The following is a 27,760-nucleotide window of genomic DNA, read 5'->3' on the forward strand; positions in this document are numbered from 1 at the left end:
AAAACGAAGAAGAAGGAAAGGGCGGGGCTTTTGCTATTGCCTCGCCGCGTGGCCAATCCAAACGCCTTGCGCGCGCTGAGCTGACCTGTCATGGGTTTGGTGATAGAAAAAAAAGAAATACGTAGAAAAATAACAACATAACCTTGCACTACACAATGGCATCGTTTGTCGCCGAAGTCCTCGCCAGCTCTGGAAAACTAGAGAAAGAGGACCTGTCCGGTAAAATCAACAAAATGTCGCGCAAGATAGAGGATACGAAGGTAAAGCGCCACGCTAGCCTAGCATTAGCTAACGTGATGCTAAGTTTCTGAAAGTTTTAACGTCGTCCTGTCTGGCTATAAATATTGTGACGTACCCATTTTATATGTATTTTTTTCCTGCACAACGATGAGCTAATGTTATTTGCTTAGAAGAATTTGAAGTCTGTTTACTTTGTCCAATTTACATGGTGCCGTTACATGAAACGACTGTTTCTTCTTCAACGTTCGCATTATGAACATCATTAATTTCTACAATCATTGCTCCGATGAGGATAAACCCAGTGAAAAATGTCATCCCTTACGTGTTGATAATGACTGATGCAGATCGTGTCATGGGAACTGTACACGCACACAAAGCTGTTTATCCAATTCAAATGTTTAGTTCACGCTTAAGTTTCCCATGTGAAGCTTTCTTAAACGTGACCTTAGATCAGGGGTGGGCATTTAATTTTTACAAGGGGCCACATGAAAAATCTGAGTTGTGTCAGAGGGCCACACCTACAATAACTTAAACCTGCTCAATTGTCTTCCATTGTAAAATGCACTAAATTATTTATTTTAAATAGCTGGTACTGGTAATTAGAAGAATACAGTTATTCTGTTTATATTTATATTAAGCTATGTGAAATTGTGGTGTATAGGTCAAATAAAATAAAAAATCATTAATCAGTACAATTTATTCTTAACTTCTTTAACTTTTACTCAAATGACAAAGCCGCTGCATCTCTGAGTGTGAATTTTGATAAAAAGTCCTTGTTGGGCTTGCAGGTTTGCTAGCAATGCATCAGCCTCTGATGCGCGCTGTTTATCAGAAAGATGTATTTTTTCTCATGCTTGGTCGTATAGTGGCGACTCAAATTATATTCTTTAAACACAGCGACCTGTGTACCACAAATCAGGCACACGGCTTTACCTTTCATTTCTGTAAAGAAATACTTGGCAGTCCATGTCTTGTTGAAAACACGGCGCTCCTTGTCAACTTTTCTTTTCTGAGGGTCAGCACACATTTCTCGGGGAGCATTACTTCGCACTGTTAACCTTCACGCACAGCTCACATACACGTACGCTACACGGAAGTGCGACGCCTAAAAGAAAAGCAAAACAGTTGTATTGCACGCACGACACAGATTTATTTTTTTTTTTAAATTAAGTTGTAATCAAATATAATTTACGATTGGCCTCATGCGGGCCGGACAGGGACGCACAAAGGGCCGGATGTGGCCCGCGGGCCGTATTTTGCCCAGGTCTGCCTTAGATCAGTGATCCCCAACCTTTTTTGCGCCACGGACCGGTTACGTGTCAGAAATATTTTCGCGGACCGGCCTTTATATAAATAAATAATACATTTATATAACTAAATAATACATTTATATAAATAAATAATACATTTATAATAAATACATGAATACGATGAAACAAAATGATACGACTGGCATAAAAACAAGTATAAACGACATTAAAATAAAACTCACCATTACATTGAATTAGTGGGAGCACTGAGCTTGTTTCTCAGAAACAAGCCGGTCCCATCTAGCCTCTTCTTCTTCCGTCTCCTCATTGGGCTTTTTTCCCTTTCCGAAGAAGCTTTCCAAACATCTGTTTCTTGCTCATTTTTGCTTGCTTCGCGGGCTCAACTGAGGTGACATGTCACGTGACCGAGACGAGCGTCTTGACCTGAACCGACGGATGTAATTGGGAGAGAATCGCCAATTTTTTTACATTTTTCAAAATAAATACTTACTCATTTTTGCTAGCTTTGCGGGCTCGACTGGGGAAACACGTCACGTGACCGGGACGAGCGTCTTGACCTGAATTAATTGATCGTCGATTAAAACTTTTTTTTTTTTTTTTTCTGTGTGGCTTGGCGGCCCGGTACCAAGTGACCCACGGACCGGTACCGCGGCCCGGTGGTTGGGGACCACTGCCTTAGATGATATATATATATATATATATATATATATATATATATATATATATATATATGGCCCGCCACATCATTTTATGTGGCCCGCGAAGACAAATTGTGCATCAAATTTGTGTGTCATTACCAGAATTGCAAATTATCTTCACTTTTAATATCTTTTCTTTTTTATATATTTGACCAGTTTTTACTCGTCTGATTTGAAAACGAGTTATTTGTCAGTTTGTTTTACTGTATATAGTATGAGGTGCTCATACATTTATTTGGGTTGACAGTCAGAATGGCCCTCCGAAAGAAGCTATGACTACAATGCAGCCCGCGAAAAAAATGAGTTTGACACCCCTGCTTTAGATAGATTCAAACGGTACCAATATATTTGGACCCAGCGACACAACCGACATCACGATAAACAAGAGTAAGATGTCCCTAAAGGATTTTGGTGTCATTTTATCACATTGTTTTTTTTCTCTTCGCCATTTTCCAGGTGGAAATATGTGGTATGTTAAACAGTCGATATAGTGACTTCCTGCCAAGTCTACATGCGTCTGAGGACCTAATGGTGCAGGTTGACGATGTCTCCAAAGAGATGGACACCCTCAAAAGATTTATTGAGACAGAGGTATGTATAAAACGGGGTTAAAGGAATGAAAAAAGACTGCAACATTGTCACTGTTGTTAAAAACAGGTTCAACAAAATCTCCATGCATCTGTGGCTGAGTATACCAAGTTGAAGCAGCAGCTGGAGAAAAACACAATCATCATCACCATGCTAGGACACCTGAAATACGTACGTAACAACATTTAGTAGAGAATTCCTAAACATATGACTCCAACACAAATCTGAAAGACAAAGCACACTGCTTCTGGTAGTGGAAGTAGCTTACGTAGTGATGGAGGCATTCACCTTGAAAAATGCGCATCACGTAAAACACGTCGATATTGTTGATTGCCTACGATGACTAAAGGCTAACACAACCGGGCCGCGACTCACTGTCATTGAGGCCATTCGTAGTCCCAGGGTGCAGCCGGTTTTCCACCCAGTTAGCTAGGAGAGGCTCCATCTCGCACACAATGAGAATGAGAACAAGCACGAGAGAAAACGGCCCACAATTGAGCACAACCCACTCGTTACTGTCTCTCGTAATGTCTCCGTCACTCAGTTTGACAACGCGATGGAGGAATTCAACAAAGGCCTTCAGAAGAAGCAGTATGTTGACGCTGCTCTCCAGCTGCAAAGGGTATGTAATACTGGCATTAAACTCAAGACACTTTTCACTCAATTAAGTGCATTTGCGCAATGCAAGATTGCCTGCCACATGAGAATCACCCGTCAACTCCATTCGCGTTCCTCCCAGGCGAAGACGAGCGTGGAGTCTCTCAAAAGCTGGAAGGCGACGGAGCTCTCGCTGATTAGCGCGCTCAGCTCAGAGTTGACAGTGCAGAGGGAAAACCTGGTGTATCATCTCGGGGATGAATGGAAGCGCCTCGTCATCTGGAACTTGCCCCCCTTAAAGGGTGAGAAAGAAATGCAAATACATACGATGCGTCGTTATTTAGCGCACAACGACTCAACATTATTTATAGAGCACTTGAAACGAACGTTCCGACCATAACCACGGTTTCGTGAATCCCGAATGCCGGCCAGGGGGCGGTGCTCGAAGCACTGAACGTCCGTAGGGATGAAATACGACTTGTACCAACAGACCCCGCAGGCGTGGACTTCTTCCCGAAGGTGGAGCTGTGCTTATGCCTTCCTTGCGAGGAGGACGAGCGACCGGAACCGCCTGCTGTGCTGCGAGCGTTGGCCATCCAGGGAGACCTTCAGCACAAGATCAAACTCTTCAGTAAGAGTCAACAACAACACGTCCACTCGCCCTCTCTTTGACGTACTTTATACCTCAAAGGTCAACCACCAGTTTGCATCCCAAAGAAATTCCATTGAGCACGTTAGCATAGAAAGCTAACTTGGCACTCTATATCCTGGTATTTGGCTTCTTGTCAAGCAACACAAGTGGTCTCCAGTTAGAGACGTTATCAGAAGCTAATACTAATCTGTGCATCCAACACGCTCACCCTAACACGCGCACTTTAACAACAAGCACAGCTGAAATAAAGTGCCCACAAGACAATGAAAGACGGACAAGGACAAAGTGGACTGCTTGATTTGCCATCCTGATCTCCAAGATGGGAGCCTGCGGCCCAGCGCTGCCGTTCTGCCTTCCAGGTCAGGTGCTTTTGAAGAATATGTTGAAGCCGGCGGTGCTGCACCCGTCCCTGTCGATGTTGGTGTCCGAGCAGCGGGGAAAGGGCATCGTCCTGTCCTTCGAGCGACTGCAGGAGTCTCACGAGGAGCGCAGCACTCCATCGCAGGTCTACTGCAAGTTGCTCCTGGTGCTCAGGACCCTTTACTCCAACCTACTCAGTAAGTTACGCTCAGAAGAAGCGGCACGGCTTGCAGTCGAGCTCGACCAATCCAGAGCCACATCTGAACGTGCCCTTTTGCTCAACCTCTTTTGTTTATCGCCAGACGTGACGATAGGTGATCAGAAGCTGTCGACTATCTTGGGGAAGCTGATTTGGGAGGAGCTTTCGCGCTGCATCATCCACGAGTGCCTGCTCTACTCCATCCCTACCGACAGCAGCCAGCTGGAAAAATACAACATTGTACGCACACAACTGTCTTGGCGGAGCGAGCCGGCAACACGTTGCGAGACCCGCCCATGTTTGCGACAGCAGGTTATCAAGGAGACGGAGGAGTTTGAGAAGGCTCTGAAGGAGATGGAGTTTCTGCGGGATGAGTCGACAGATCTGCTCAAATATGCCAGAGACGTCAACTGCCACTTTGCCAGCAAGAAGTGCAAGGATGTCATGGTGGCAGCACGTCAACTCATGACGGCCAAAATGCACAACACCGTCAAGGTGGGAAATCTGGTGTCCTCGCACCGGGTTCCGCGAAGCCTAGCCTAGCTCTATTGAGGAACGATTGAGGTCACCGTAGATAGACAAGACTTCCTTTGGAGCCAAAAGACGTACGTATGCTTGGATGCACGAACGTGTTTAATTTTTCCACAAAGATCACGGCAGAGTCCGAGCTACGTCTCGCTGAGCTGCCCGTTCCAGACTCGTTGCCGCAAGTGAAGAGGGAAGCCCCGAGCGAGGAGGGCGCCAGCACTCTGGAGAACGCTGGTCGGCTGTCAGTGCGCCTGCCGCCATGTTGCATCAGCGAGTCGGTGCAGCAGCTGATGCTGCTGGCTGTTGACACGCTGGGCGAGGCTGTTGGAAGCTCCACGCAATGGTGCCCACCCCTCCTTTCCACGACAACGTTCTCTTCTCCTTGAGCCGTTTCAATTCCAAATGTTTGCAATTCAAAAGGTACCAGTGTCCCTTGTTTTGTTCCTCCACAGCGCATCCCAACTTTTCTTCACTGTCCGAAACATCTTCCAGCTCTTCCATGATGTTGTGCCCACATATCACAAGTAAGTTTGATTGCTCGCACCTCACATTTCGCCCTACCCAAAAGGAATCACCTTTAGGAGTTGTACAATTATGAAGATGATGATGTACATGCCAGAATACTGTATGATTAGAAGACGTCTATTGTGCAAGATAACGTTGGATTGTATATGTTGAGGATTTTTTGAAGTAAAATTATCAGAAAATGTCCATTAATTGAATGTCATTTCAAGAGAAAATGACCATATCGGCATGTGAAATGATCCTGTATCGGGGTCCACGTTTTGGTCTCTATCGCACAACTCTGCTATTTTCTTTTTCCCAGGGAGAACCTTCTCAAGTTCCCTCACCTGGCCGCCATCCAGCACAACAACTGCATGTACCTGGCCCACCACCTCCTCACCCTGGGTCACCATTTTAGACCGCACTTGCCGCAGCCCCTCAGCCAGGGCGTAACCACCTTTGTCGACATGGTGCCAGCATTTAGGAAATTAGGTACCACTGTCTTGGCGTTTCAACCAGATGCCGAGCTCCACTTAAAAATGTATCTCACTTTGTTACCAGGGTGGATGTCGGAGGTAACTGATGGCTTGCGAGATTGTTTTTTTTTTTTTCTTTGTCTTGTGACTAGAGTTCAATAGAAAAGTGATGGCTGTAAAACACTTCCCTGAGGTAGTCCACTCAAAAATTGTGGCAACCACTTCCCCTGATGTAACCGCTACTTGTTTTAGTGACGAGAGCGAGGAAAGTCTGTCTTTTGTAGTTCAGTAATCACAAAGCTCGAGCTCTAATGAGCTGCTTCTGTTCGTTTTAAAATCAAACGTATCCTTTGCCCACCTGCGCTCTAACGGCCACTTTCCGTGTTCTCCAGGCGCTCAGTGCTTTCTTACGCAGCTGAACATCCAGAGGGCAGAGCTGCTGGAGCGGCTCTCCACCGCTCGAAACTTCTGCAACCTGGATGACGCCGACAACTACGCGGCAGCCAGCAAGGCTGTGAGGCAGGTAGGCCAACTTTTGCCGGCTTACAGACTTTGTCAGGCCTCTCGCCGGCGTGACCACACGCTGTCCACCCACTTGTTTGCAGGTGATCCATCAGCTAAAGCAACTGGGGACGGTGTGGCAGGATGTCCTTCCGGTCGGCATCTACTGCAAAGCCATGGGCAACCTCCTCAACACCACCGTCGCGGAAATGATTGCCAAGATCATGATGCTGGAGGTCAGTTGTTGGTTCGGCCACTACTTGGACATTATGCTGGTGTAGGCATATTATTGCCAAAAAATGCACATTTGGACAGGCTGTAAACCATTTGAGAGCCGAGTGGAAATATTTTGCAATTTTTCTCCGACTCCAGGATATCTCTTCAAAGGACGGTGAGCATTTGCACATCCTGTGCCAGATGGTCATCAAGGAGGGCCCGTTGGTCTTTGCACCACTGACTGACGAGCACAAGAACAAGAAATATCATGAGGAGGTCCCCCTTTATGCGAAAAAGTGGAGCGCCTTCAAGGAGCTGGTCGTTGTACTGTGTGCCAACCTCCAGGAGATTGTCGACAGGTAACGACTTGAGGAAGCTCAACAAACCAGTCATGAAAGCGCAGCACACCTTGTGGAAAAATTGTCTGACTGTGGCTCACCGCAATCTGTGTGTGATTCCTTTCCTCAGGTGGGCAGACGCTAAAGGCCCTTTGGCATTGGAGTTCACGAGCACGGAGGTGAGGAGTTTAATCCGAGCCTTGTTCCAGAACACAGAGAGAAGAGCCCTGGCCATGACCAAAATCAAATAAAGCTGTGGGGGAGGAAACCAGCACCAACGAGGCCCAAATACTTCTTTGGGAATTTCACCTTTGTTTCCCTTCTCTGTCTCATGTTTGCACACGAGGCAGCAACATTCTGCACCGAAGAAAGGCAATTTGTAAGGTGGAGGGCTAAACTGGGCCATACAAGAAAATAAATTGCGATGCACAACTTTACCGTATTTTATATTAATATGTAAAATGTTCCTTTTTTTCAGTAGAATTGCAGGCTGTACTGAACATAGCTCATCGTCTCAAGGTTCAACCCCCTTAATTTAATGTATAACTATAATAGATTTACCTCAAACAGCATTCAAGTTTTAATCATTATGAAACTGTTGGTTTCAGGTTTGCTCATTCTATATTGAAGTAGTTTACATCATAAACTCTAATTTTCAGTGAAAAATCAGTCCACCCCCCCCCCCCAAACTAAATGTTAAATAAAATGTTTGTCCACTTTTGTATAAATGAATCATTTGTGGGATTTTTTTCTTGTTTAACAAAAACGTTCAAAACTGTCTGATGGAAATATATCGGGTTAGAGGTACACACTAGGGTGTAACGATTCATCGATACACATCGATTAATCGATATAATGCTCTACGATTTATTGGCATCGATGCTAAACGTAAACATCGATTCATATCGCCGTGTTTGACCTCGGACATTAGACGCGACTTTATTTTGAAATCCAGTTCATTGTTGCTTGCTTCCTCTTTCCGGGAGCAGTGCGCGGCGTGTTGTGTTGTGAGCAGAGCAGGCACGTGAAAGGGGAGTCGACAACTAGGCTCCTGGGCTGGTGCTATGGCTAGTGTCCAAAAAGACGAGGAAATTTGCTCCCCTTTCGTTTGGAAGCACTTTGGATTCCAAAGAAAAGATGGCTCAACGGACAAGACACGTGCAGTTTGTAAATCCTGCCATGCGGTGATCAAATATTCAGGGACCACAAATCTCGCCGCACATTTAAAGAAAAAACACGACATCAAAGTTCAGTGTTAAAATAAGCACTTTGTATACTACAATACTCTTGTAATTTCCTAAATAAAGAGTTTGCAGTACCTTGTTGATTTTGCGTATGAATTGTTATAAATCAGGATATTGTTCTATATTTTTTATTTAAAAAAGATATATATCGATCATAGAGCACTATATCGTATGTATCGTGAATGAATCACAGCAGGCTTTAAGATATCGGCAAATATCGTATCGTGTATCTTTGTATCGATATGATATCGTATCGTGACAAAACCCGCGATTTACACCCCTAGTACACACCCGCGCCTGAGGTTAGCGTTAGTGTAATACCACTGCTTTCGTTGAGTGGCGCTGCTGTACCAAACTTCAAAGTCATACTCCTGCTATCCAACGCAGAAGACGACGTAGTAGTAGAGAGCAGCATGATGGGCGCGCAGCCGCCATGTCACCCAGAGAAAGAAAAGTAGTACTACTTTCTGCCTTAGGCATAGTCAGTCTTTCGCTTTATTTCTTCCCCTCTTGTCTATACATTGTTGCAACTCTTGTGGTTTGTGGCGGCGCGTTCGTCTTGCGTCGCGGAAAGCCGCTTCCCGCCAGATTAGGCCTCAATCCTCGGACTGGATTTAGCGCTCCAGCCGGCTACCTGCGCCGCTTTTGGGACTGGTGGCTGAGCGACGTTTCGGTGGTGTCGCGGAGAACAACGCTCGACGTCTGCCGACGTGACCCACGCGGGTCGTCGCTGGGAGCTTTCAGACAAAGGCCGGCCGGCGCTGCGATCCATCGCGGGGGGCACATACCTAGCAACGCGTGTCTTTTTAGCCCCGGGGACGTTCTCATGGGAAGCTACATTGGCAAACCAGAAAGTCCGACCGGCGACTTCGGGATGCCCAGAGTGGTCCGGAACCCCCGGGAGCAACTGCGGGAAATGTTGTCCAGACCTAACCATGCTGTCTGCACCCCGAACCGGAGGCTCTCGTTTACCAGGTACGTTTCAATTAACTGTTCGCCAGACACTCTTTAGGTACACCATGATCTCCCCTGCTCTCTGCATCTCGAACTGAATTCAAGATAAAATAAAAGATCAGACCGATGTTAAAGTCAAGGCATTGGATCACATCGTGTCAACTAATTTGAAGGAAAGAGTGAAGAATTCCTGTCCTTAATTGTTTCAGGGAGCCGTCGGGCACAGTGGGACACTTCACCATCACCCCCCAGCGGCACTACCCGCTTCAACAGCCAGGCGCCGCTCCGGTGGGGGTCCTGCCTCCCGTTAGGTGGGATGGCTTCAGGAAGAAGAGCATCCTCTCGCCTCGGAATTCACTGGCTGCTCATAGTCCGGTTACTGTCAAAATCGCTCGGCCCGACCACAGCGGCCCCAGGTTTGAGTCGACGTTATTTATTGTTACGGTGAATGCAGAGGGACAATGCCCAAAAATTAAGTTGTTCCTGATGACTGACTCTGGACATTTGTTCTCTTCCTGTCTTTAGTTTGGAGCACCCGAGCTGCGCGGCTGTGCCCAAGGCCCCCGAGGACCCCTGCTCCAGAGAAAGCGTGCTAAAGGTGTTAAAGGATAGCCGCAAGCGAGAGGTCGACGATGCAGATAGAAGCTTCACTGCTGAGCAGAGAAGCAAGAGAAGGTAAACAAATCTTGACACCAAGGAATTGCACCACACTTGTTACTTAAAAAATAACAATAACGTCATGAATTTCTCTAATGTCGACTCGACTTAGTGTCAAAAACAAAAAAATTCTGAAGTCGTTCAACCCGTGCCTGCCAGTAGAAATAAAATGGCATTGAAACTTCATATCACGATTGTCTCGATCAAAATTATCATCACATATTAGGGGGGCTCACTGTACGTGCTCCAAATCTGCTCCCCAGGCGTAACGACAGCGGAGGAAGCGCCCACTCAGCTTTTGAGCCCCTCTTGCCCAACGGAGCGCCACTGCAACTGGTCCCCAAGTGAGTATAAAATGCCTGCCTTTGACTTTCTGTCTGTCGACCAGTTGTTGCACAGTACCTTTTCTTTTTTTTTTTTTTTTTTTTTTTTCTTAAATCCAGACCAGGAAGCCTAAAACGAGGGATGATATCAGCAGCGGAAGAGTCCACCTTCAAGAGGTCCCGCACCTCATCCATCAGCTCTGCCAGTGGAGCGCACGCCCCTGGAGGCACACCGGGTTCCAATAGAAACCCCATCCAAAGCTCCTACAGCTCTTCAGTGGGCCTCGCGCAGGTAACTCGTTTGCCGCGTTGCGCTCGTGGCTGCGGCTATTGGCTATTTTTAGAGTTTGAGATTTCAATCTGGGCTGAAGCCTTCCTTGTTCGCTGCTGCGTTATCTTAAAGCCAAAAAAACATTTCTTATTTTCACCGTCTGGATAATCTGTTTTGTTTGGAACCATGATTTCCTCGCCTCTGTCAAGCACTCTGGAAGTATGCCTTTCACGTTGGCCTTAAAGTGCCCGAAAAGCACTTGAAGTGCTGACCGTACGCTTGCTTGCATTTGAAAGTTCAAGAAGCCATCTGCGCAGAGCTCGCCCATGTCCAGCCCTGGTTCGTCTCGTTCGCAGACACCAGACAGAACCGCCAAGAGGCCGAGGTGCGTTTGCGCGCGTCCACATGCGATTGATCATTAGTGACACTTTGCAAATTGCCCCTTTCTTTTCCCAGAGAGGATGACGGCCTTTCTCCCGGCCCGGCGTCCTCCCCGCCATCAGAAAGGGCCGCGTCGGACAAAGTGCCCGATGCGCGTAAGTCTTTCAAGTGGCTTTGTTCCGCGGGTTATGCCTGTTGTGTGGTCATGGTTTTATTGACTTGTAGCCAAACAGAGTCCAGTGCCCAAGGTCCCAGCCACGAGCTCAATAAACTTCGCCGGCAGTGGTGGAAAGCGAAAGCGTAGGATCCAGCTCGTGTCCAGTAAGCGGGATGACCAAATTTCACTCGTAAGCAAATGACTTCTCACGCTTCATGGAAGGATTTAGGATATGGAAAGACGTTTTACCGTGCATGTGGGTGTATGAATCCTGTCTGGGTTTTTTTTTGTCATTTTTAATTCATCTCTATCGATTGATGTATCTATTTATTACCTTCCCCACGTAACTCTGCTTACTGATCTGAAGCCCCCACCACCTGAGCTGGGCTACACCATCACTGTGAAGGATCTGGATGAAGAGAAGGCAGCAGCCATGAGCAAGATCCAGAAAGTTCTGGAGCCACCCGGTGAGCTGATGACAAGGACCTCAAATTCAACTACCTGAAACTGGTTTTGCCCAAGACACCAATTCTAGTTTAACATCAAGACAGCAAAAAAAAAAAATGGGACTTTAGCCACATGAAGCCTGAGCTTGTTGTTATCTGTGCAGTTGCTGAACCACAAAAGTCCTCCAGCCCTTCATTGACCTCCATCGCACCTGCCTCGTTGACCACCTCAGCCCCAATGAGCGCCAGCGTGATCTCCGGCACACTCACCCTGAGCAGCCTCCTGGCTGCCCCTCTGCCCAAACCCTGCAGCACTGCTCCCTCTGTCATCGCTCCGGATACCGAGCCATCCCCTGCGCTTTCGAACCCACTCCTAGAGGCTCTGAAAATGAAGAGTCCTACGAGCTGTGCATCAGCTGCCGGCGCCACCACAGGTAGGACCGCCCAGTGTAGGAGACTAATCGCCCTTAACGATGTCAAAGGCTAATCACCACAACGTGTCTGTTTGCTGTCCGCAGTTTCAACATTGACGTCCCCGGTACCGCCGGGTGTCTCAAGCCTGAAGGCGCAGCCCGTAGCTAACGCCCTGAAGCCGTGGCCCGTCTCCCAGTCTCATCCTGCTCGTAGCAGCGTGGACCAGACCTCTGCCTTCACTCAAGTCCCAGGCCAGGTTTCCAAGGCCGCCAGCGGCGCTCCCTCATTACCTCCCGCTGGCCCGTTAACATCGTCGAGCCAGCTCGGCGGTGTTCCCGCTGCGTGCGCTCCTAAGCCCCCCCTGGTCACGACCGCCGTGCTCAGTCACTCCAACCCTCTGCCGGCCTCAGGTTTCAAACCCATCTTTGCCGTCGCCACCTCCGCCCCGTTAATTGTAACGAGCCTAGAGAGCAAACCTACGATCCAAAACTTCAACCCTAGTTTTGGAAGTAGCTCCGCCACAGCGGGCTTTGCCACCGCCGCCACATCCACAACAGTCTCAGGTACGGCAGGAGCCACCATTGCTCCACCGTCATGCGCAACCTCCGCCACAACGTCAGGGGCGGTTTCTTTAACTTGTTCATTATTTGGATCCTCATCAACAAGTAGCACCGTTGCTTCTTCGCTCTTCCCTGAAGTGGCCTCCACCGCAGCCGCCACCTCAGGCTCCACCAGCAGCACGACCCCCGCAGCCCAGCCGTCCACAAAATCCATCTTCGGAACCTGGTCGGCACCACCCTCAATGATCGCAAGTGCCACCTCAGCGCTAGCTTCTACGCCGGGATTTCAGTTTGGAGCCGGAGCCTCCACAACTCCTGTGGCCGCCATTCCCGCCCCCACCTCCACGAGCGCCTTCACATTTGGAGCTGCACAGCCAACATCTCAAGTCGCCGGCCAGAAGGTGTTTGCCTTTGGTCAGGCCACAGTCAGTCAAAACACAAGCACGGCTTCGTTCGGAGGTTTGGCGATGGCCGCCGCTGCCCCTGCATCTGCGGCCAACGCGGCCAACGACGGTGCCGCTGGCCCCACGACCCAGCCCACGTTCACTTTTGGAAAGTCGTCCTTTCAAGCCCCGGGGCCCCAGTCGAGCTTCGGCTCCACGCTCGTTGCACCTAAGCCGTTTACCTTTGGCGGCGGGCCAGCTGCACCCGCTTCCAACGCGATGCCTTTCAACTTTGGGGCACCTGCCACCTCTGCCGCGGTACCGTCAGCTTTTGTCACGCCAAGCAAACCAGCGTTTGGAGGTGCCTCAACCGCCTTCGCTTTCGGCCAGGCCGCTCAGACTCCCGGCGCGTCATCCTTCACGTTTGGTGGCGGCGGTCCACAGCAGACACCCTCGGGCCCTGCTCCACCACCAGCATCCGGCGGCTTTAACTTTGGCGCTACCATTTCGCAACCGCAGTTCGGGACACCTGTCGCCAATAAGATGGGAGGCTTCAATTTCGGGGCTGCCGGTGAGTTATTCGTGTCAAAGCTGCGCTTTTGGTCGATTTATTTGAGTTGTGAAGTGATACGAGAGCCGCGGTGGCAGATGCGGTCGGTCATTATTTTCAACAGGACAACTTGAATATCTGACATAAAATCCAAATCGTTCTTCATTTCAACTGCTTTATGACTCTCCGCTACAGGCACATCCACTCCCAATTTCCGTCAGAGCCCCGCCACAGCCATTGGTCCAATTCCTTTTGGAAATGCCAGCGCGCCGGTCCAGGCTTTCAATGCTGCTCCTTTTGGTATGTCATGAATGTAGAAACTTTAATCCAAAGCTCATGGTGAACGTTTTGAATGTCTGGCCTCTTCAAGCCAAGTCCGCACGTCAAGAGCCGCCTTTCTTATTATGCTGACTTGGAATTGGGACAAAGAAATTTCTCTGAGTCTCGTGCTGCCTTTTCCCAATCAGGTTCCCAAGCAACTCCTTCCTTCTCCATCGGGGCGGGCTCAAAGCCGAGCGGTGTGCGGCAAAGACTGCAAGCGCGGAGGCAGCACAACAGGAAGAAGTGATCTCGTGCCAGTTGAGGAGCTTTTAAGAGGATTCAGGTCATCGCTGCTTTGGCTTTCCCAATCTCTCCAAACAAGAGCGCCACCGACACCCTCGGCTCGCCTCATTGGCAGAGGATACAGAAAGCCGCCCGGAGTCCAGACGACTGACTCCTTGTACTCTAAAGACACAATGGGCGTGTGCTTGAGGAAAAGTGCTTTCAAATCATATCCATTGTTGTTTTGGACACGGTCTTAAGGAGAATGCAGATGTTTATTTTTCTATGCAGTCATTTGTATGTTGGCCGACCTTATCCTCGCACGGTTCGGACAGATGATGGCGGAGACAGACGCAAACGCAGCGATGCGGTTTTCTTTTTTTAATTTATTTTTCTGCAGCCTGCGCTCATATGCGGCCATGTCTGCACATAAAGGACAATTGAGAAGATGGTCTTACTGCTTTGCCATAGTGCTTCTTAACTGCAAACATTCCTGAAAACAATTCTCCGAGGGGGTGCATTCCTTTTTATTAAAGACACTGAACAGCCCCAATAAATAACTTACAAGCAAGCAGCCAGTGGGCCATATCCACTGCTAGAGATTTTAGTTGCTTCATTTTGAGTGAAATCCTCAGAGGACTTCATTAAAACGACTCCAAACAAACCAAGATGCAGATTGTGACCAAAAGCTCATTTTGTATTGTTTTTAAACCTCCCTATTCAATGCCAAGCACTGAATAGTAATCATCTGTTTATGTGCATTTAGTTTGCATCAACTACTATTTTAAGCATTACTCTGAATCATTAGCTTATAGGATGGCACTATCTGTGTATATCTGGCCTCTCTTCTGCCTGGTGGCTCCATCCTCAGCATCCTTCTCCCTATGTTCCCTCCTCTGCACATGTCCAAGCCATCTCAATATCGCCTCTCTGACTTTGTCTCCATAGCGGAAGCGCACCATCAGAGCGGTCTATGTTCAGCTTGGATGACTGCAATGCAGTTCGACACCAAGCCTGCAATTGGCGACAACGCGCCTTTGGCGTTTAGCAACTGCCTAAGAAAACATCAGGGATAAGAAAAATCCCGTCATTCTTAGCGGCGTGAGTCAAATTACGTGGCAGAGAGAGATGGAGTTGCTCGGCTTGGTCGTCTTGTCTTTGTTACTGGGCGCTCTGGTGAGCCTGGTCGCTTTTACCGTGGGGAAGCGGAAAGAAGAACTACGAGAAGAAGCCGTGCAGACGAGCAGTCGTGCCGGTAGGAGTTGACAGGAGCGTTGATGCTAACGTTAGCGTGGTGTTGCACTTTGATAGTTCAGAGTGTTTCGTGCTCTTATTCACGCTGCTGTTGCTGCCGCACATGCTCACACGCGCGTCATTGCGGAGTTGCTTGCTGAAACGGAAGACGGCGATGACTCAACTCTGACCTGTTAGCCATGTAATTCTTTGCATTGGAAACCAACTGTGGAGCTGAAATAGTCTGTTCCGCACTACGCACCGTTTCCGAAGTACGGATACAAATGATGTTCTTTCTCTCTGGCCCATATTATTTGTTGTTGAATTGAATGACAAGTAGCACCTTTCCAACGGCACCTGTTGAGCCTTGAATCGTACGGGTTAAGAAATCTATTATTTAACCCGTTATTTTTGGAGTGTCCATTTCCTACTAACAATTGCACACTATTGTACTGCAGTGCATAAAAAAGGCTCAGAACGGATGGTAGCGGAGTGATTTCAACACGGTGGAAACAGCAGAGACTTCCACAGAAGGTTGTCATAAATTTCAAGTCAAAACCGCTGCGCTTTCTATGCTTCCAGCTGAAGGCGTCACGACAAAGGAACCCGCAGCAAAGAAACTCAAGCAGCAGCGCAGCCGCAAAGACAAATTGGCACAACATAACTTCAGCCATCCCCTGTTGGCCTCTACGCTGAAAGTAAACGCGAAAGTTGTCAACCCCTCCATACGCGTGTCAATAGCGTCGCAAAGGAGCGCAGATGACCCGACAATAAAACGTCAAGGAGGTTTTGCTGTCTTCCTCAGGGCCACATCGGGAATGTGACCTGCCTGGATTTCAGCAGCAACGGCAAATACTTGGCGTCGTGCGCCGACGACCGCACCGTGCGAATATGGAGCACCAAAGACTTCCAGGAGCGAGAGCACAAATGTCAGAGGGCCAACGTGGAGCTGGACCACGCCATGCTGGTGCGCTTCAGCCCAGACTCCAGGTTGGTTGCGTGGCATGTTGGGCACCTGGCCACCGCCCTTCTTGCCATCAAAGCCGCATTTTTGGGGAGCCCTTCTGGCCGTCAAAATAGCGTCTTGGCGAGACTCGCTGCTCACCTCCTCTTCCTTGGCCGTGTGTCGCCCCTTCCACCCGCAGGGCCTTCATTGCCTGGCTGGCTAACAGTGACACAATGCGCGTCTTCAAAATGAGCAAAAAGGCAGACGGGACCACAAGCTTCAAGGTGAGCCCCGACGACTTCCCGGCCAAACACAAGGGCAGCATCCTCAACATGGCCATCGCGGAGACCGGTACGTGGGCCCAAAATGTATGTTAGAAAAGAAAGACCATCATACCCTAGCTGTCAATCAGCCGTTCCCCGCAGGCAAGTTCATCATGATTGCCACGGCCGACACCACCATCTACATTTGGGACCTGAAAGGTGAAATACTGGCCTCTATCAACACCAACCAGATGAGCAATTCTTACGCTACCATCTCCCCGTGCGGCAGGTCAGTCGTCGCGTCCGGCACCGCGCAAGTGAGCGAAAGGGCAAGCGCGATGTTTTTCTCTCAGGTTCGTGGCGTCCTGCGGCTTCACCCCTGATGTCAAGGTGTGGGAGGTGTGCTTTGCAAAGACGGGCGAGTTTAAGGGGGTGACGCGAGCCTTTGAGCTCAAAGGCCACTGTGCGGGAGTCCACGCGTTTGCCTTCTCCAATGACTCTCGCAGGTACAACTTTGTTTCTTTATTGTCTTTGCGCACCGCCGTCGTCCAGTATGGCAACCCGACATACCCACCGGCTCTTGGGTTTCAATGAGCTCGTTCTGAAACCGGCAGAATCAAACGCTGATTTAGGCTTCTCCCGTGCGCTTTCAGAATGGTGACGGTGTCCAAAGACGGGACATGGAAGTTGTGGAACACGGATGTGGAGTACAAGAAGCAGCAAGACCCATACCTGCTCAGAAGCGTTGCCTGTGCCTCGTCCCCTGGCAGCCTAGCGGCACTGTCGCCCGACGGCCGGGTGGTGGCCATCAGCCACAGCCGCGACGTGGCCCTGTATGACGCCTCCAGCGGCCAACTGGAGGAGCAGCTGCTCGACGTGCACAGCCTAGAGATCACGGACCTCCGCTTCGATGTCACTGGCCGCTTTTTGGCGTGCAGCGGGGACAAGGCCATCCGAGTGTTCTACAACACCCCTGGCTACCGAGCGGCCATCGCCGACATGCGGGAAATGCTGAGGACAGCGCAGAATGAAGCCACAAAGCAGAGGCTAAAGCAGCAGATCAGCGACGCGCAGTGCGCCCTTGACGCCGCCCTGGCCGCTCCTGTCCAGTGAACACGCCTGAACTGAGTGATCACCTTTTTGTGGAGTTTTAATTTTAAAATAAAAAAGGAATCTTTTTCAGTCAAGATAAATGCTTGGTTTCCATTTGTACTTTCTCTTACCCTCTAAAAATGAAAAATAAAACCCATTTTGAAATGGGAGGGGGGGCACTTATTCTAATGGGTTGACTCGATCTAACAGAGCTCCTGTTACAATTTTAAAATTTTAAAATAAGTTGCTTTGAAAATAACTGAATAATAAAAATGGATGATCACAATGAAGAATAAAGTCCCTTTTGTAATATACAGTAATCCCTCATTTATCGCAGATAATTGGTTCCAAAAACCACCCGCGATAAGTGAAATCCGCGATGTACGGTCACCACACCCAGACTGACAATCGGGAGATCCGGGAGTATTCCCGAAGCGCCTGCCTAGGATTGGCCTGCTGGCCTGAGTCTCTCTCTTTTTTTTTTTTTTTTTTTTTAAAGTCTGCCGGTGCGGCGGCTCGCCTATCAAAGAGACACTCAGGCCAGGAGCATGTGAGGAGGGAAAGACGATTGGTTTATATCAATTAACACCCGCCCCCACAGTCCGTATACCAACCACACAGAGCACGTGAAGGGGTGTGTTAATAGTATGTAAGGTACCGGCTGCTGTTGCTAGCGAGCGGTGCAAGTGAGGATAATGGACTTCGAACGTGGTAAAAAGAGGAAAGGCGGAGAGGGACAAAAAAAGAAAGGCGCTGGAGGAGGATGCGGCCAAGTGCAGAAATGTTAGGGATTTATTCAGCACACACACACCCACACACGCACACACACGCACACACACACGATGCCATTAAAAACTGTGTGTGTGCCCGCGCGTGTACGCATGCCAGTTTGCCTGTGTTGTGTGCATATGTGCCGCTGCCATGTAATAAGGCTGATTTATTTTTAGATTTAGTTCTAGTTGATTTTGTAAGTTGAAGAGTCATTTGTTAGTCTTTCTTACTTGCACATTCCTCTAAACTTTGTAACTGGCCCTGGCTAAATTAATATTAAAATATATGTATGTTTCCTATGCAAAGGTGGAAATATTGCCAGTTTTGGTGCTTCAGAAAGTAGGCCCAGTACTAGCTCAGAGCAGCTGACAGGTATGACAATGCATGAAACATTTGGGGGGGAAAAGCATATATTTAACCATATCATTCTTTTGATATTGATTAAATGTGTTCTTGTCAATAATATAGTTATTATGCTGGTTGTTCTGACACTCCCAGCAGATGCAGAGTATACTGGCAAGACAAGTCCAGGGAGCAGTGCAAGGGAAAGGCTAACTCAGGACACACACAGACAGACAGTCAGACTCAGAGAGACCTTTTGATTATTTTGCTTGCCCTCATTCTAGAGATTTTGATTTTTTTTCCAGTACCACTCACAACAAAACCCAAAGAATGATTGTGTGCATGTGTGTGCGCACGTATGCGTTTTGCTTGTGCCCATGCATTTAAGTGTGGTTGTGAACAAGCACGTGTGGGCAAGGCCAGGGTGGCCTGGTTACATAACCTGAAAAAACATGGCCTGAAAAAAACTCCCTGACGGTCACCCTCTCATCTGGACATTTTTTGTGTCAATAAACGTATATGAAACCATTTAAGTGCATATTTTATTATTAGAACATTAAATAATTGTTTCAAACATGTACATTAATAGTATAAATAACATAAAGAAAATTTTGTATAAATACTGACTTCATTGAACGATTCGTTTGAACGAATCTTTTGAGTGAACTGGTTCTAAAGATTCAGTTCACCTAAAAGAACTGGAATGCACATCACTATCCCACGTCAATGACTCCTGTACCATAACCAACATATGTAGACGAACGTAAAACAGGAAGTGGTATCGCCTGATAACGGCCTTCAAAATAAATCACCCTACCTCAAATCAAAGCACGGCTGAATAACATATATAACATGGAGAATTCTTAACACATACTGTAGATGTGTTTTTAGAATAACTTTTATTATATTTTTTTATAACAAGGTACAAGCGTTACATATTGTAAATATGTTTGTAGAACTATTTTATTATTATAACAATTTTTCTATAACACGGTACAACTGTAAATATGTTTTTAGAACTCTTATTATTACAACAATTTTTTTATAAAAAGGTACAAGTGTGCAATTGTGTGAGCACTCCTTGCCTTCTGCTGGCGTGTGGGCAAGTTTCGTGTCATAATTCCTCAATTTAGAAGATTCATTTTGACTTTAATATTTTTTTTTTAATTTGGAAAAAAAATCCGCGATGTAGTGAAACCGTCACAAAGAACCTCGATACGATATTTGCCGATATCTTAAAGCCTGCTGTGATTCATTCAAGATACATCACGATATAGTGCTCCACGATCGATATTTTATTTATTTTTTTAATAAAAAAATATAGAACAATATCCTGATTTATAACAATTCATACGCAAAATCAACAAGGTACTGCAAAGTCTTTATTTAGGAAATTACAAGAGTATTGTAGTATACAAAGTGCTTATTTTAACACTGAACTTTAGCAAATTCCTATATTTTTTCTCATATAAGTAAAGAAAAATGAATATTCTTTCTTTTTTTTGTAATACCATTAACTTTAAAGTGCATTACTGAACTATTTATTTACAATAATTTTAATTTCCGTTGAGCCATCTTTTCTTTGGAATCCAAAGTGCTTCCAAACGAATGACTTGAAGCCCAAAGGGGAGCGAATTTCCTCGTCTTCTTGGACACTAGCCATAGCACCAGCCCAGGAGCCGCGTAGTTGTCGGCTCCCCTTTCACGTGCCTGCTCTGCTCACAACACGCCGCGTACTGCTCCCGGAAAGAGGAAGCAAGCAACAATGAACTGGATTTCAAAATAAAGTCGCGTCTAATGTCCGAGGTCAAACACGGCGATATAAATCGATGTTTACGCTTAGCATCGATGCCAATAAATCGTAGAGCATTATATCGATTAATCGATGTGTATCGATGAATCGTTACACTCCTAATACCATCATATCAAAGACTATAAAAAAGGGACCCATTGCCTCCCTGCTTGGCACTCAGCATTAAGGGTTGGGGGGGTTAGATCACCAAATGATTCCCGAGCGCGGCACCGCTGCTGCTCACTGCTCCCCTCTCCCCCAGGGGATGGATTAAAATCACACGGGGATGGGTTAAATGCAGAGGACAAATTTCACCACACCCAGATGTGTGTGACGATCATTGGGACTTTAACTTTAACTGATCCGTTGGCAACAGTCTCTCACCTGGTCGTGAACGGGAAGTTGCGTCACTGACTCGTTCGTGAACGGGAAATTACGTCAGTGACTCGTAAAGGCCCTCCTCCATCTATCACTCGCTGCTGATTGGTCGTTCGCGAAGATTCACGAATGAGTGACAGACAGCATTGCCGCTATGCCATTGCCTGTTGAAAAAAAACGTTATGCCGACATTTGTTAATTTTGGGGACACCAACTCATATAACAACGTAAAACACATATTGTCATATGAAGCAGTTAACCAAATGTCAGATTTTTATGTTTTGTTTGGCGAATATAAAAACAAGGAATAAAACACCAGACAAGTTATAACATAAATGTTTATTAAAATAATAATAATAAATAATAATAATTAATAAAAGTACATCTCAAACCAGCAATCTAATGTGAAACTGCAGTCGATATATTGGATAACAATATTTAGGCATATATATGCATACACGTTATATAACACCTACTATAAGTAAATCGTAAATCTACATTCTTGCTTACGCAAGGAGACGCAACACGTTCACTGACTGATCCGTTGATGCACGGAAAGGCAGTTCACCCATTGACTCTTTCGCGAACGGGAAAGCCAGGATTCGCTCCCTCACTGATCCGTTCGTTCTCACGATGAACTGGAAATGCGAATCACTCACTCACTCACTGATTCGTTCACTCACAGATTCGTTCGTTGGTGAACGGGAAATGCAATTCACGACTCGTTCGTGAACGGGAAGTTACGTCAGTGACTCGTAAAGTCCCTCCTCCATCTAATGCTCGCTGCTGATTGGTCGTTCGCGAAGATTCACGAATGAGTGACAGACAGCATTGCCGCTATGCCATTGCCAGCCGACACACGTTATGCCGATATTGTTTTAATTTCATATTTGTTGGCTTGTGATTGATGGTGTTATTATACCGAATGTGCTTGTGTTTGAATAAAAGGTCGGAAAAAACACGTTATGCCGACATTTGGTATTTAACTCATATAACAACGTAAAACACATTGTTATATAAAGCAGTAAATCAAATGTCTGATTTTTATGTTTTAATTGGCGAATATAAAAACAAGGAATAAAACACTAGACAAGTTTTAACATAAATGTTTATTATAAATAATAATAATAATAATAATAATAATAATAATAATATTAAAAGTAAATTTCAAAGCAGCAATCTAATGTGAAATTGCAGTAGATATACTGGATAACAATATTTAGGAGTATATATATATGCATACACGTTATTTAAAAACTACTGTAAGTAAATCATAAATCTACATTCTGGCTTCCATAGTTCACGCCAGGAGACGCAACATGTCCACTGACTGATCCGTTGATGCACGGGAAGGCAGTTAACCCATTGACTCGTTCGCGAACAGGAAGTCGGGAAAGTCAGGATTCGTTCCCTCACTGATCCGTTCTCGCGATGAACCGGAAATGCAAATCACTCACTGATTCGTTCACTCACTGATTCGTTCGTTGGTGAACGGGAAATGCAATTCACGACTCGTTCGTGAACGGGAACGGGTTCGTTTTGTTTTACGGCGAGGTGGCACCAGCTTCAATGGGCATTACCGACACCTACAGGTTGAAGTCATATGAACTGAAAAAAGAACGAATCACTTTAGGAAGTGATTCGTTCACTCTCGTTAACTGAAAAGATTCGTTCTTTTAAACAAATCGTTCACTCACGAGCCAACACTAATTGCGATTGTTGGAGCTTGTGCGCAGCGGTAAATTAAAGGTTGCTGGTATCGACTGAGTATGTTGCTGTGATCGTGTGCGTCTTTGATACAAAGTGAGTATATAAATTTGATTGCTACTACTGTCTACTGTTGTGCCGTTTCTCTGATCGCGGTTTGTTTCGCGTGTGCGCCGTTTGATTGATAGCTTCGGCGCGCTCCTTTAAGTTTGCCTCGCATGTATGAGTAGCCGTTACGCAGCGGCACGGCGACTATTGGTCGCCAGCAAATGCATTTTGTTGTCTCGATGACTTATGTTTGGTGTGTTGCCGAGAGTATTTCATTTATGGTTATTAAGTATAGCGGAACCGTTACGCGCAGTTAGTTATGTAATGTGTGCCGTCTACTAGTGTTGTGTGTTGTGTGACGTCAGAAGTTGAGCGTTGACTTCCATGCTGTATTTCTGTCTGTTGCAGAACCACACACACGCACACATACACCACACACCCTTCACGCACTTTATACAATAATCACACCAGGGACGTGCGGTGAGGGTTGGGGTTGGTGAGGCACTGACTCAGTCAGATTTACAAACGTACTGTATGACGCTAAGGCACTGACTCACAAGTCAGATTTACAAGCGTACATGGTTGTTATCCCGTTCTTGATTAAATTTAATAACATTTTAAACACACCACTGTACATTTAAACACACCACAGCAGTATTCTTACCTTTACTTGTAAATGAAGTCCATTCTCCTGTCCTGGACGAAGATCTCGATGACTTTGTTGTAGAAGTCCTCCTTTTTGTCCTTTTCTTTGAGTTTTACAAGTCTCTCTTGTAAAAGGCCCGTAGTTTGAATTAATCCTCGCAAATCTGGCGTTGGTCTTCCCTTACTTATGATTTCTTGCTTTGACTGAAAGTCAAGTTTTGAAAAATTTCTTATCTTCGAGATTATATCCTCCATTTTCAGGGAAAATAAAGCCAAATAGCAACGCGTTAGCACCGAATGTTGTTGGTTGTTTTTCTTTTCTTTTTTTTCTTCTTAATTTACTCTCGCATTTACTCGTGTCGTGAACTATTAGCCGCAGGCTCACTATCGCCCCATCTTTGAGGCAAAGGTACTGGCTGCCTCAAGGCCCGTATTTTCCCGCTGACTGCAAGCACGCGCCGTTTGCACGCGCTCAGTACAGTGTGTGAGTGGTGCACACTCTCACACACACGCCCTGAGAGGCACTACCTGTCACTGCCTCAGCCTCCATGATTCTTGTCTCCCGTTGTTATTTGAACAAGAAATACAGCTATTTTGACTATGAAAATGATCCAAATGTATAGGAAACACACCAAAATTGCATTAAAAGCATAGACCACAGGACAGATATTATATTATGTTTTATTATATTGTTCATTTTTTAACAACTTATGGTGACAGCTGAGGAAACCATGTTGAGCCCTGTACCGCCCCTGGTGGCAAGGTGAGGCACTGCTAGACGCCAGCCTTGGATTACTATTGAATGTTCTGGACAGAAAGAAAATGTTTTGACTAATAATGAAAACTACGGTTGGAAGCATAATTAAACTAAGAATGTGACAAACAAACAAATGCAAGGTAAGTGGTGAGTAAGAACTTTGCATAGTCAGGGAACATTAACGAATTGATGATGTCACACACAAAACTTCACATACGTAAGTCCAGACAAAATGACAAAAGTGGAAGGATGATGAATGGACGAGGTAGAATAGAAGATCTTTATTGTCATTGTCACATGTACAACGAAATTTAAAAAGTGCCAACCGATCCGCGCATGCGATAAAAAATATATAGAATAAATAGAATAAAAAGATAAAAAAAACAAGCTACAAACCCACAGAAGAACATACACAGACATAATCATTTACGTTTAGCTGCATTCAATGTGACTACCGCTGTAGGGTAAAAACTGTTGGCGAATCTGCTAGTCCTCGACCTAATTTATCTGTAGCGTCTGCCTGATGGCAACAGTTCGAAAAGGGAGTGGCCAGGGTGGGAAGTGTCCTTCAGAATGTTCTGTGTTTTTTTGAGACAGCGGGTTCTGTGTAGGTCTTCCAGTGTGGGGAGAGGGCAGCCAATGATCTTCTGTGCTGTGTTGATGACCCCTTGGAGCTTTTTCCTCTGAGCAGCAGTGCAGCTGGAGTACCAAACACATATACAGTACGTTAAAGTGCTTTCTATGGAGCAGCGATAGAAAGACACCAGCAGTCTCCGTGTAATGCTGTGCCTCCTCAGCACCCTTAAAAAGTAGAGTCTCTGTTGGGCCTTTTTAAGCAGCTCAGAGGTGTTCACGCCCCAGGTGAAGTCCTCCTCGATGTGGACTCCCAGGTAGCGGAAGGAGGACACCCTCTTCACACAGACCCCGTCGATGATGAGTGGTGGAATGTCCGTTTTATTTTTCCTCCTAAAATCAATGACCAGTTCTTGGGTTTTAGCCGTGTTTAGGAGCAGATTGTTCTCTCCGCACCACTCCGATAGCTGGACCACTTCGTCCCTGTAGGCAGACTCATCCCCCTTTGAGATGAGCCCCACCACGGTTGTGTCATCCGCAAATTTCACGATGGTGTTGCTGCGGTGGGCGGGGGTGCATGCATGTGTGTAGAGCGTGTAAAGCAGTGGGCTCAGTACGAAGCCCTGTGGGGAGCCGGTACCAAGACTGAGAGGTGTGGATGTATGACGGCCCACTTTCACCCTCTGGCTGCGACCCGTCAGGAAGCTCTTAATCCACCTGCAAGTATTATGTGGAAGTCCCAGGCCCTCCAGTATGTCCACCAGTCTGTGGGGGAGGATAGTGTTAAAAGCAGAGCTAAAGTCCACGAAGAGCATCCGCACATAGCTCCCCGGCTGCTCCAGGTGGGACAGTGCAGCGTGGAGGGCTGTAGCTACTGCGTCCTCTGTGGATCTATTTGCACTGTAGGCAAACTGGTGGGGGTCAAAACCTCTGAACAGGAGTGCTGTGATGTGACCCCGTACCAGCTTTTCAAAGCACTTCATGACCACCGGGGTGAGTGCGACTGGCCGGTAGTCATTGAGGCTGGTGATGTGGCGTTTCTTGGGCAGGGGGACTATAGTGGAGGATTTTTAAACAGGATGGGACGGTGGACTCAGTAAGGGACTGGTTGAAAATCTTTGTGAAGACTCCAGCCAGCTGATCTGCGCAGTCCTTCAGGACACGCCCAGTGACGCCGTCAGGACCCCCAGCCTTCCTCGGGTTGATGGTCCGCAGCGTGCGCCTCACCTCGTGCTCCTTCACTGTGAGGGTGAAGCTGCTGCGGTCTGTGGGATGTGATGTGGCCCCTTCAGGTGGCTCGGACTCGAACCGGGCGAAGAAGGTATTGAGGACCTCTGTCAGTGAGGCGTCCCCTTCAGCAGCTCCGATGGTGGTTCTGTAGTTGGTGAGATGCTGGACTCCCTGCCACACCTGCTTGCTGTTGTTGCTGTCCAGGTGATCCTCAATCCTCTTCTTGTAGGCAAGCTGGGCCTCTCTGATGCCTCTCCTCAGGTTGGCTCTGGCTGTGCTGTAGAGAGCCCCGTCCTCAGACCTGAGGGACAGGGCGGTGTCCCTCTCCTCCAGCAGCCGAAGGACCTCCCGGGTCATCCAGGGCTTCTGGTTGGGGTATATCCGTATAAGTTTGTCCACTGTGACAGTGTCTGTGCAGTGCTTGATATAACACAGAACACTGTCTGTGAACACGTTCAAGTCCCGGTGTTCGAAGATGTCCCAGTTAGTCCTGTCGAAGCAGTCCTGCAACTGCTGAGAGGAGTCATCAGGCCAGGTTTTAACAGTTTTAGTGATGATAGGAGCTGATTTCCTGATGGTGGTATATGCCGGGATTAATAGCAGTGCGACAGTGTATGTGCAAGAATGGAGGAGAATGTTTACAGGAAGGTCACTTGGAGATAAAATCAGCAGGTGCCAGAGGGAGACAGCCAAGAACCCGGCCAAAGATGATCGTCAAGGCTGAAAGACGGAAAGGAAAACAACAGCCCCCACACACATCGAAATCAGCACCCAACCTCACGGAACCAGCTCTCACCGAACCAGCATCCACTCCCATGGAATCAAACTCTCCTGCGAACTTGCCCCACCCCAAAGACTCATCACCCATCAAACTCGGCCCACACCGGCATGTGCAACTGAATATAAGCTGACCAAAGAACCTTGAACGTTCCCTTTTCTGAATGGAGACTTTCTGCTCTTGAGCATGGTCGCACGAAAGGCCCAGCGCTGTATTGTACTTTCCTGAGAACAGAGCTTTCTTAACAAGAATTGTGATCGAACTCAACCAACCTGTGTAAGTCTCAATTTTGTTTCGGTGTCTCAGTCTTTTCCTTACATTGCAAAAGACAACGAACACGCAGGGAGTAAATTGGATAACAGGCGATTGGCTCTGGCTTTTGCCGTGAGGCACGGATAGTGCGCTTCCTAAATTGTGAACCAAATCCAACAAATGGTGACCATCCGAGGTTCTTCAGAAGGAAAAGTACATGCTCCAGGAAGGATTATTTCTTCTCCGCTCTTGCTCAACAGTATTGCAGTCCGATCGGCGCAAAAGGTAAGGGAGAACCTGTTTTCTCAATAAAAATCTCCTAGTTCAGCAATATTGTGGACTGAAAGCGGAATATAATTAAAAATGATCATTTTAGCTCCTTGTTCAGGAATGGTGGTTGTATATACATTTAAGCTTGTATGGAAACTGGTGAAAAACTGGTACAAAGATGAACGACCATTAGTTTTACACGTATGTAATCTTCCACCACCAGCCACGAAAGGGACTCTACCTTCATAGCGTATTCATCTTGATCAGCGTCGACTCTCGCAGGCGTTGATGTCAGCGGCGGTATTGGTTCAAAGCCCATGTCAATCAGCGGAGAGTCCTGCATCGGAATGTTGTCCCCAGCGGTCGGTGAGGAATAGTCGACGACGAGATTCGGATAGCCTTCTACGATTGTGTCATCCGCCCCCGCGGCCAGATCCATGGAGCCCGCAAAATCACAGTCACTGGTTACCATGACCTCTGGCTCTGGATTGAGCATGTGAGCAATGTCATTGATAGTTAATCGTGGCAAGTCCATACCGTTTTCAGGGTAAAGCGCGCATGCGTCATCAAACGTGTCGATGGCAGGAGACGAGGACCAATGTTCATGCTGCTCCGTCCCGTTTGCTAAGCGG

General features: G+C 47.0%; 3 protein-coding genes and 2 long non-coding RNA genes across 11 annotated transcripts; 4 read left to right on the forward strand and 1 right to left on the reverse strand.

Annotated features, from left to right (window-relative positions):
- The first annotated feature begins 42 nt into the window (after positions 1-42).
- zw10 (zw10 kinetochore protein) lies at positions 43-7,900 on the forward strand. 4 transcript variants are annotated; one of them, XM_037270217.1, is made up of 16 exons: positions 43-260; positions 2,666-2,800; positions 2,867-2,968; positions 3,342-3,419; positions 3,537-3,696; positions 3,885-4,025; positions 4,385-4,603; positions 4,709-4,845; positions 4,915-5,100; positions 5,256-5,476; positions 5,586-5,657; positions 5,960-6,129; positions 6,506-6,636; positions 6,719-6,850; positions 6,987-7,189; positions 7,299-7,900. In XM_037270217.1, the coding sequence occupies exons 1-16, from the start codon at positions 156-158 to the stop codon at positions 7,417-7,419; spliced, it is 2,313 nt and encodes a 770-aa protein (XP_037126112.1). In that variant the 5' UTR covers positions 43-155; the 3' UTR covers positions 7,420-7,900. The 4 variants fall into 4 exon arrangements, with proteins under 4 accessions (XP_037126112.1, XP_037126113.1, XP_037126114.1 ...); XM_037270218.1 differs by having other exon boundaries at positions 44-260; positions 4,918-5,100; XM_037270219.1 differs by having other exon boundaries at positions 44-260; positions 4,406-4,603.
- An 887-nt stretch (positions 7,901-8,787) lies between these two features.
- pom121 (POM121 transmembrane nucleoporin) lies at positions 8,788-14,651 on the forward strand. 3 transcript variants are annotated; one of them, XM_037270170.1, is made up of 14 exons: positions 8,788-9,162; positions 9,223-9,387; positions 9,576-9,782; positions 9,892-10,041; positions 10,287-10,367; positions 10,467-10,638; positions 10,914-11,002; positions 11,074-11,153; positions 11,224-11,345; positions 11,523-11,622; positions 11,766-12,035; positions 12,120-13,529; positions 13,704-13,808; positions 13,976-14,651. In XM_037270170.1, exons 1-14 carry the CDS (start codon positions 8,846-8,848, stop codon positions 14,074-14,076), a joined length of 3,369 nt encoding a protein of 1,122 aa, XP_037126065.1. In that variant the 5' UTR covers positions 8,788-8,845; the 3' UTR covers positions 14,077-14,651. The 3 variants fall into 3 exon arrangements, with proteins under 3 accessions (XP_037126065.1, XP_037126063.1, XP_037126064.1); XM_037270168.1 differs by having other exon boundaries at positions 8,788-9,387; XM_037270169.1 differs by having other exon boundaries at positions 8,788-9,387; positions 10,935-11,002.
- LOC119133976 lies at positions 14,558-15,305 on the reverse strand. Its single transcript, XR_005100232.1, has 2 exons — positions 15,167-15,305; positions 14,558-15,102 (listed from the first exon to the last, which is right to left on the reverse strand). It is a non-coding gene; the product is annotated as an uncharacterized LOC119133976 (long non-coding RNA).
- On the forward strand, positions 14,869-26,928 carry LOC119133988. Its single transcript, XR_005100244.1, has 3 exons — positions 14,869-14,879; positions 25,700-25,705; positions 26,856-26,928. It is a non-coding gene; the product is annotated as an uncharacterized LOC119133988 (long non-coding RNA).
- On the forward strand, positions 15,136-17,686 carry tbl2 (transducin beta like 2). 2 transcript variants are annotated; one of them, XM_037270255.1, is made up of 7 exons: positions 15,136-15,306; positions 15,867-15,982; positions 16,090-16,274; positions 16,430-16,581; positions 16,656-16,782; positions 16,847-16,999; positions 17,147-17,686. In XM_037270255.1, exons 1-7 carry the CDS (start codon positions 15,180-15,182, stop codon positions 17,604-17,606), a joined length of 1,320 nt encoding a protein of 439 aa, XP_037126150.1. In that variant the 5' UTR covers positions 15,136-15,179; the 3' UTR covers positions 17,607-17,686. The 2 variants fall into 2 exon arrangements, with proteins under 2 accessions (XP_037126150.1, XP_037126151.1); XM_037270256.1 differs by lacking the exon at positions 15,867-15,982 and having other exon boundaries at positions 15,166-15,306.
- Positions 26,929-27,760: the final 832 nt, after the last annotated feature.

The sequence above is a fragment of the Syngnathus acus genome, chromosome 14, assembly GCF_901709675.1.
Source record: "Syngnathus acus chromosome 14, fSynAcu1.2, whole genome shotgun sequence".
NCBI classification, from domain to species: domain Eukaryota; kingdom Metazoa; phylum Chordata; class Actinopteri; order Syngnathiformes; family Syngnathidae; genus Syngnathus; species Syngnathus acus.

Bases quoted from the DNA above. Each gene is read 5' to 3' on its own strand.
- pom121 (XM_037270168.1), top strand. From the start codon at position 8,846: ATGTCACCCAGAGAAAGAAAAGTAGTACTACTTTCTGCCTTAGGCATA. The intron at 10,368-10,466 runs GTGAGTATAAAA...TCTTAAATCCAG, and splicing joins CCACTGCAACTGGTCCCCAA to ACCAGGAAGCCTAAAACGAG. The intron at 11,346-11,522 runs GTAAGCAAATGA...ACTGATCTGAAG, and splicing joins GGGATGACCAAATTTCACTC to CCCCCACCACCTGAGCTGGG.
- zw10 (XM_037270217.1), top strand. From the start codon at position 156: ATGGCATCGTTTGTCGCCGAAGTCCTCGCCAGCTCTGGAAAACTAGAG. The intron at 2,969-3,341 runs GTACGTAACAAC...TCCGTCACTCAG, and splicing joins TGCTAGGACACCTGAAATAC to TTTGACAACGCGATGGAGGA. The intron at 4,846-4,914 runs GTACGCACACAA...TGTTTGCGACAG, and splicing joins AGCTGGAAAAATACAACATT to CAGGTTATCAAGGAGACGGA.
- tbl2 (XM_037270255.1), top strand. From the start codon at position 15,180: ATGGAGTTGCTCGGCTTGGTCGTCTTGTCTTTGTTACTGGGCGCTCTG. The intron at 15,307-15,866 runs GTAGGAGTTGAC...CTATGCTTCCAG, and splicing joins GCAGACGAGCAGTCGTGCCG to CTGAAGGCGTCACGACAAAG. The intron at 16,582-16,655 runs GTACGTGGGCCC...CGTTCCCCGCAG, and splicing joins CATGGCCATCGCGGAGACCG to GCAAGTTCATCATGATTGCC.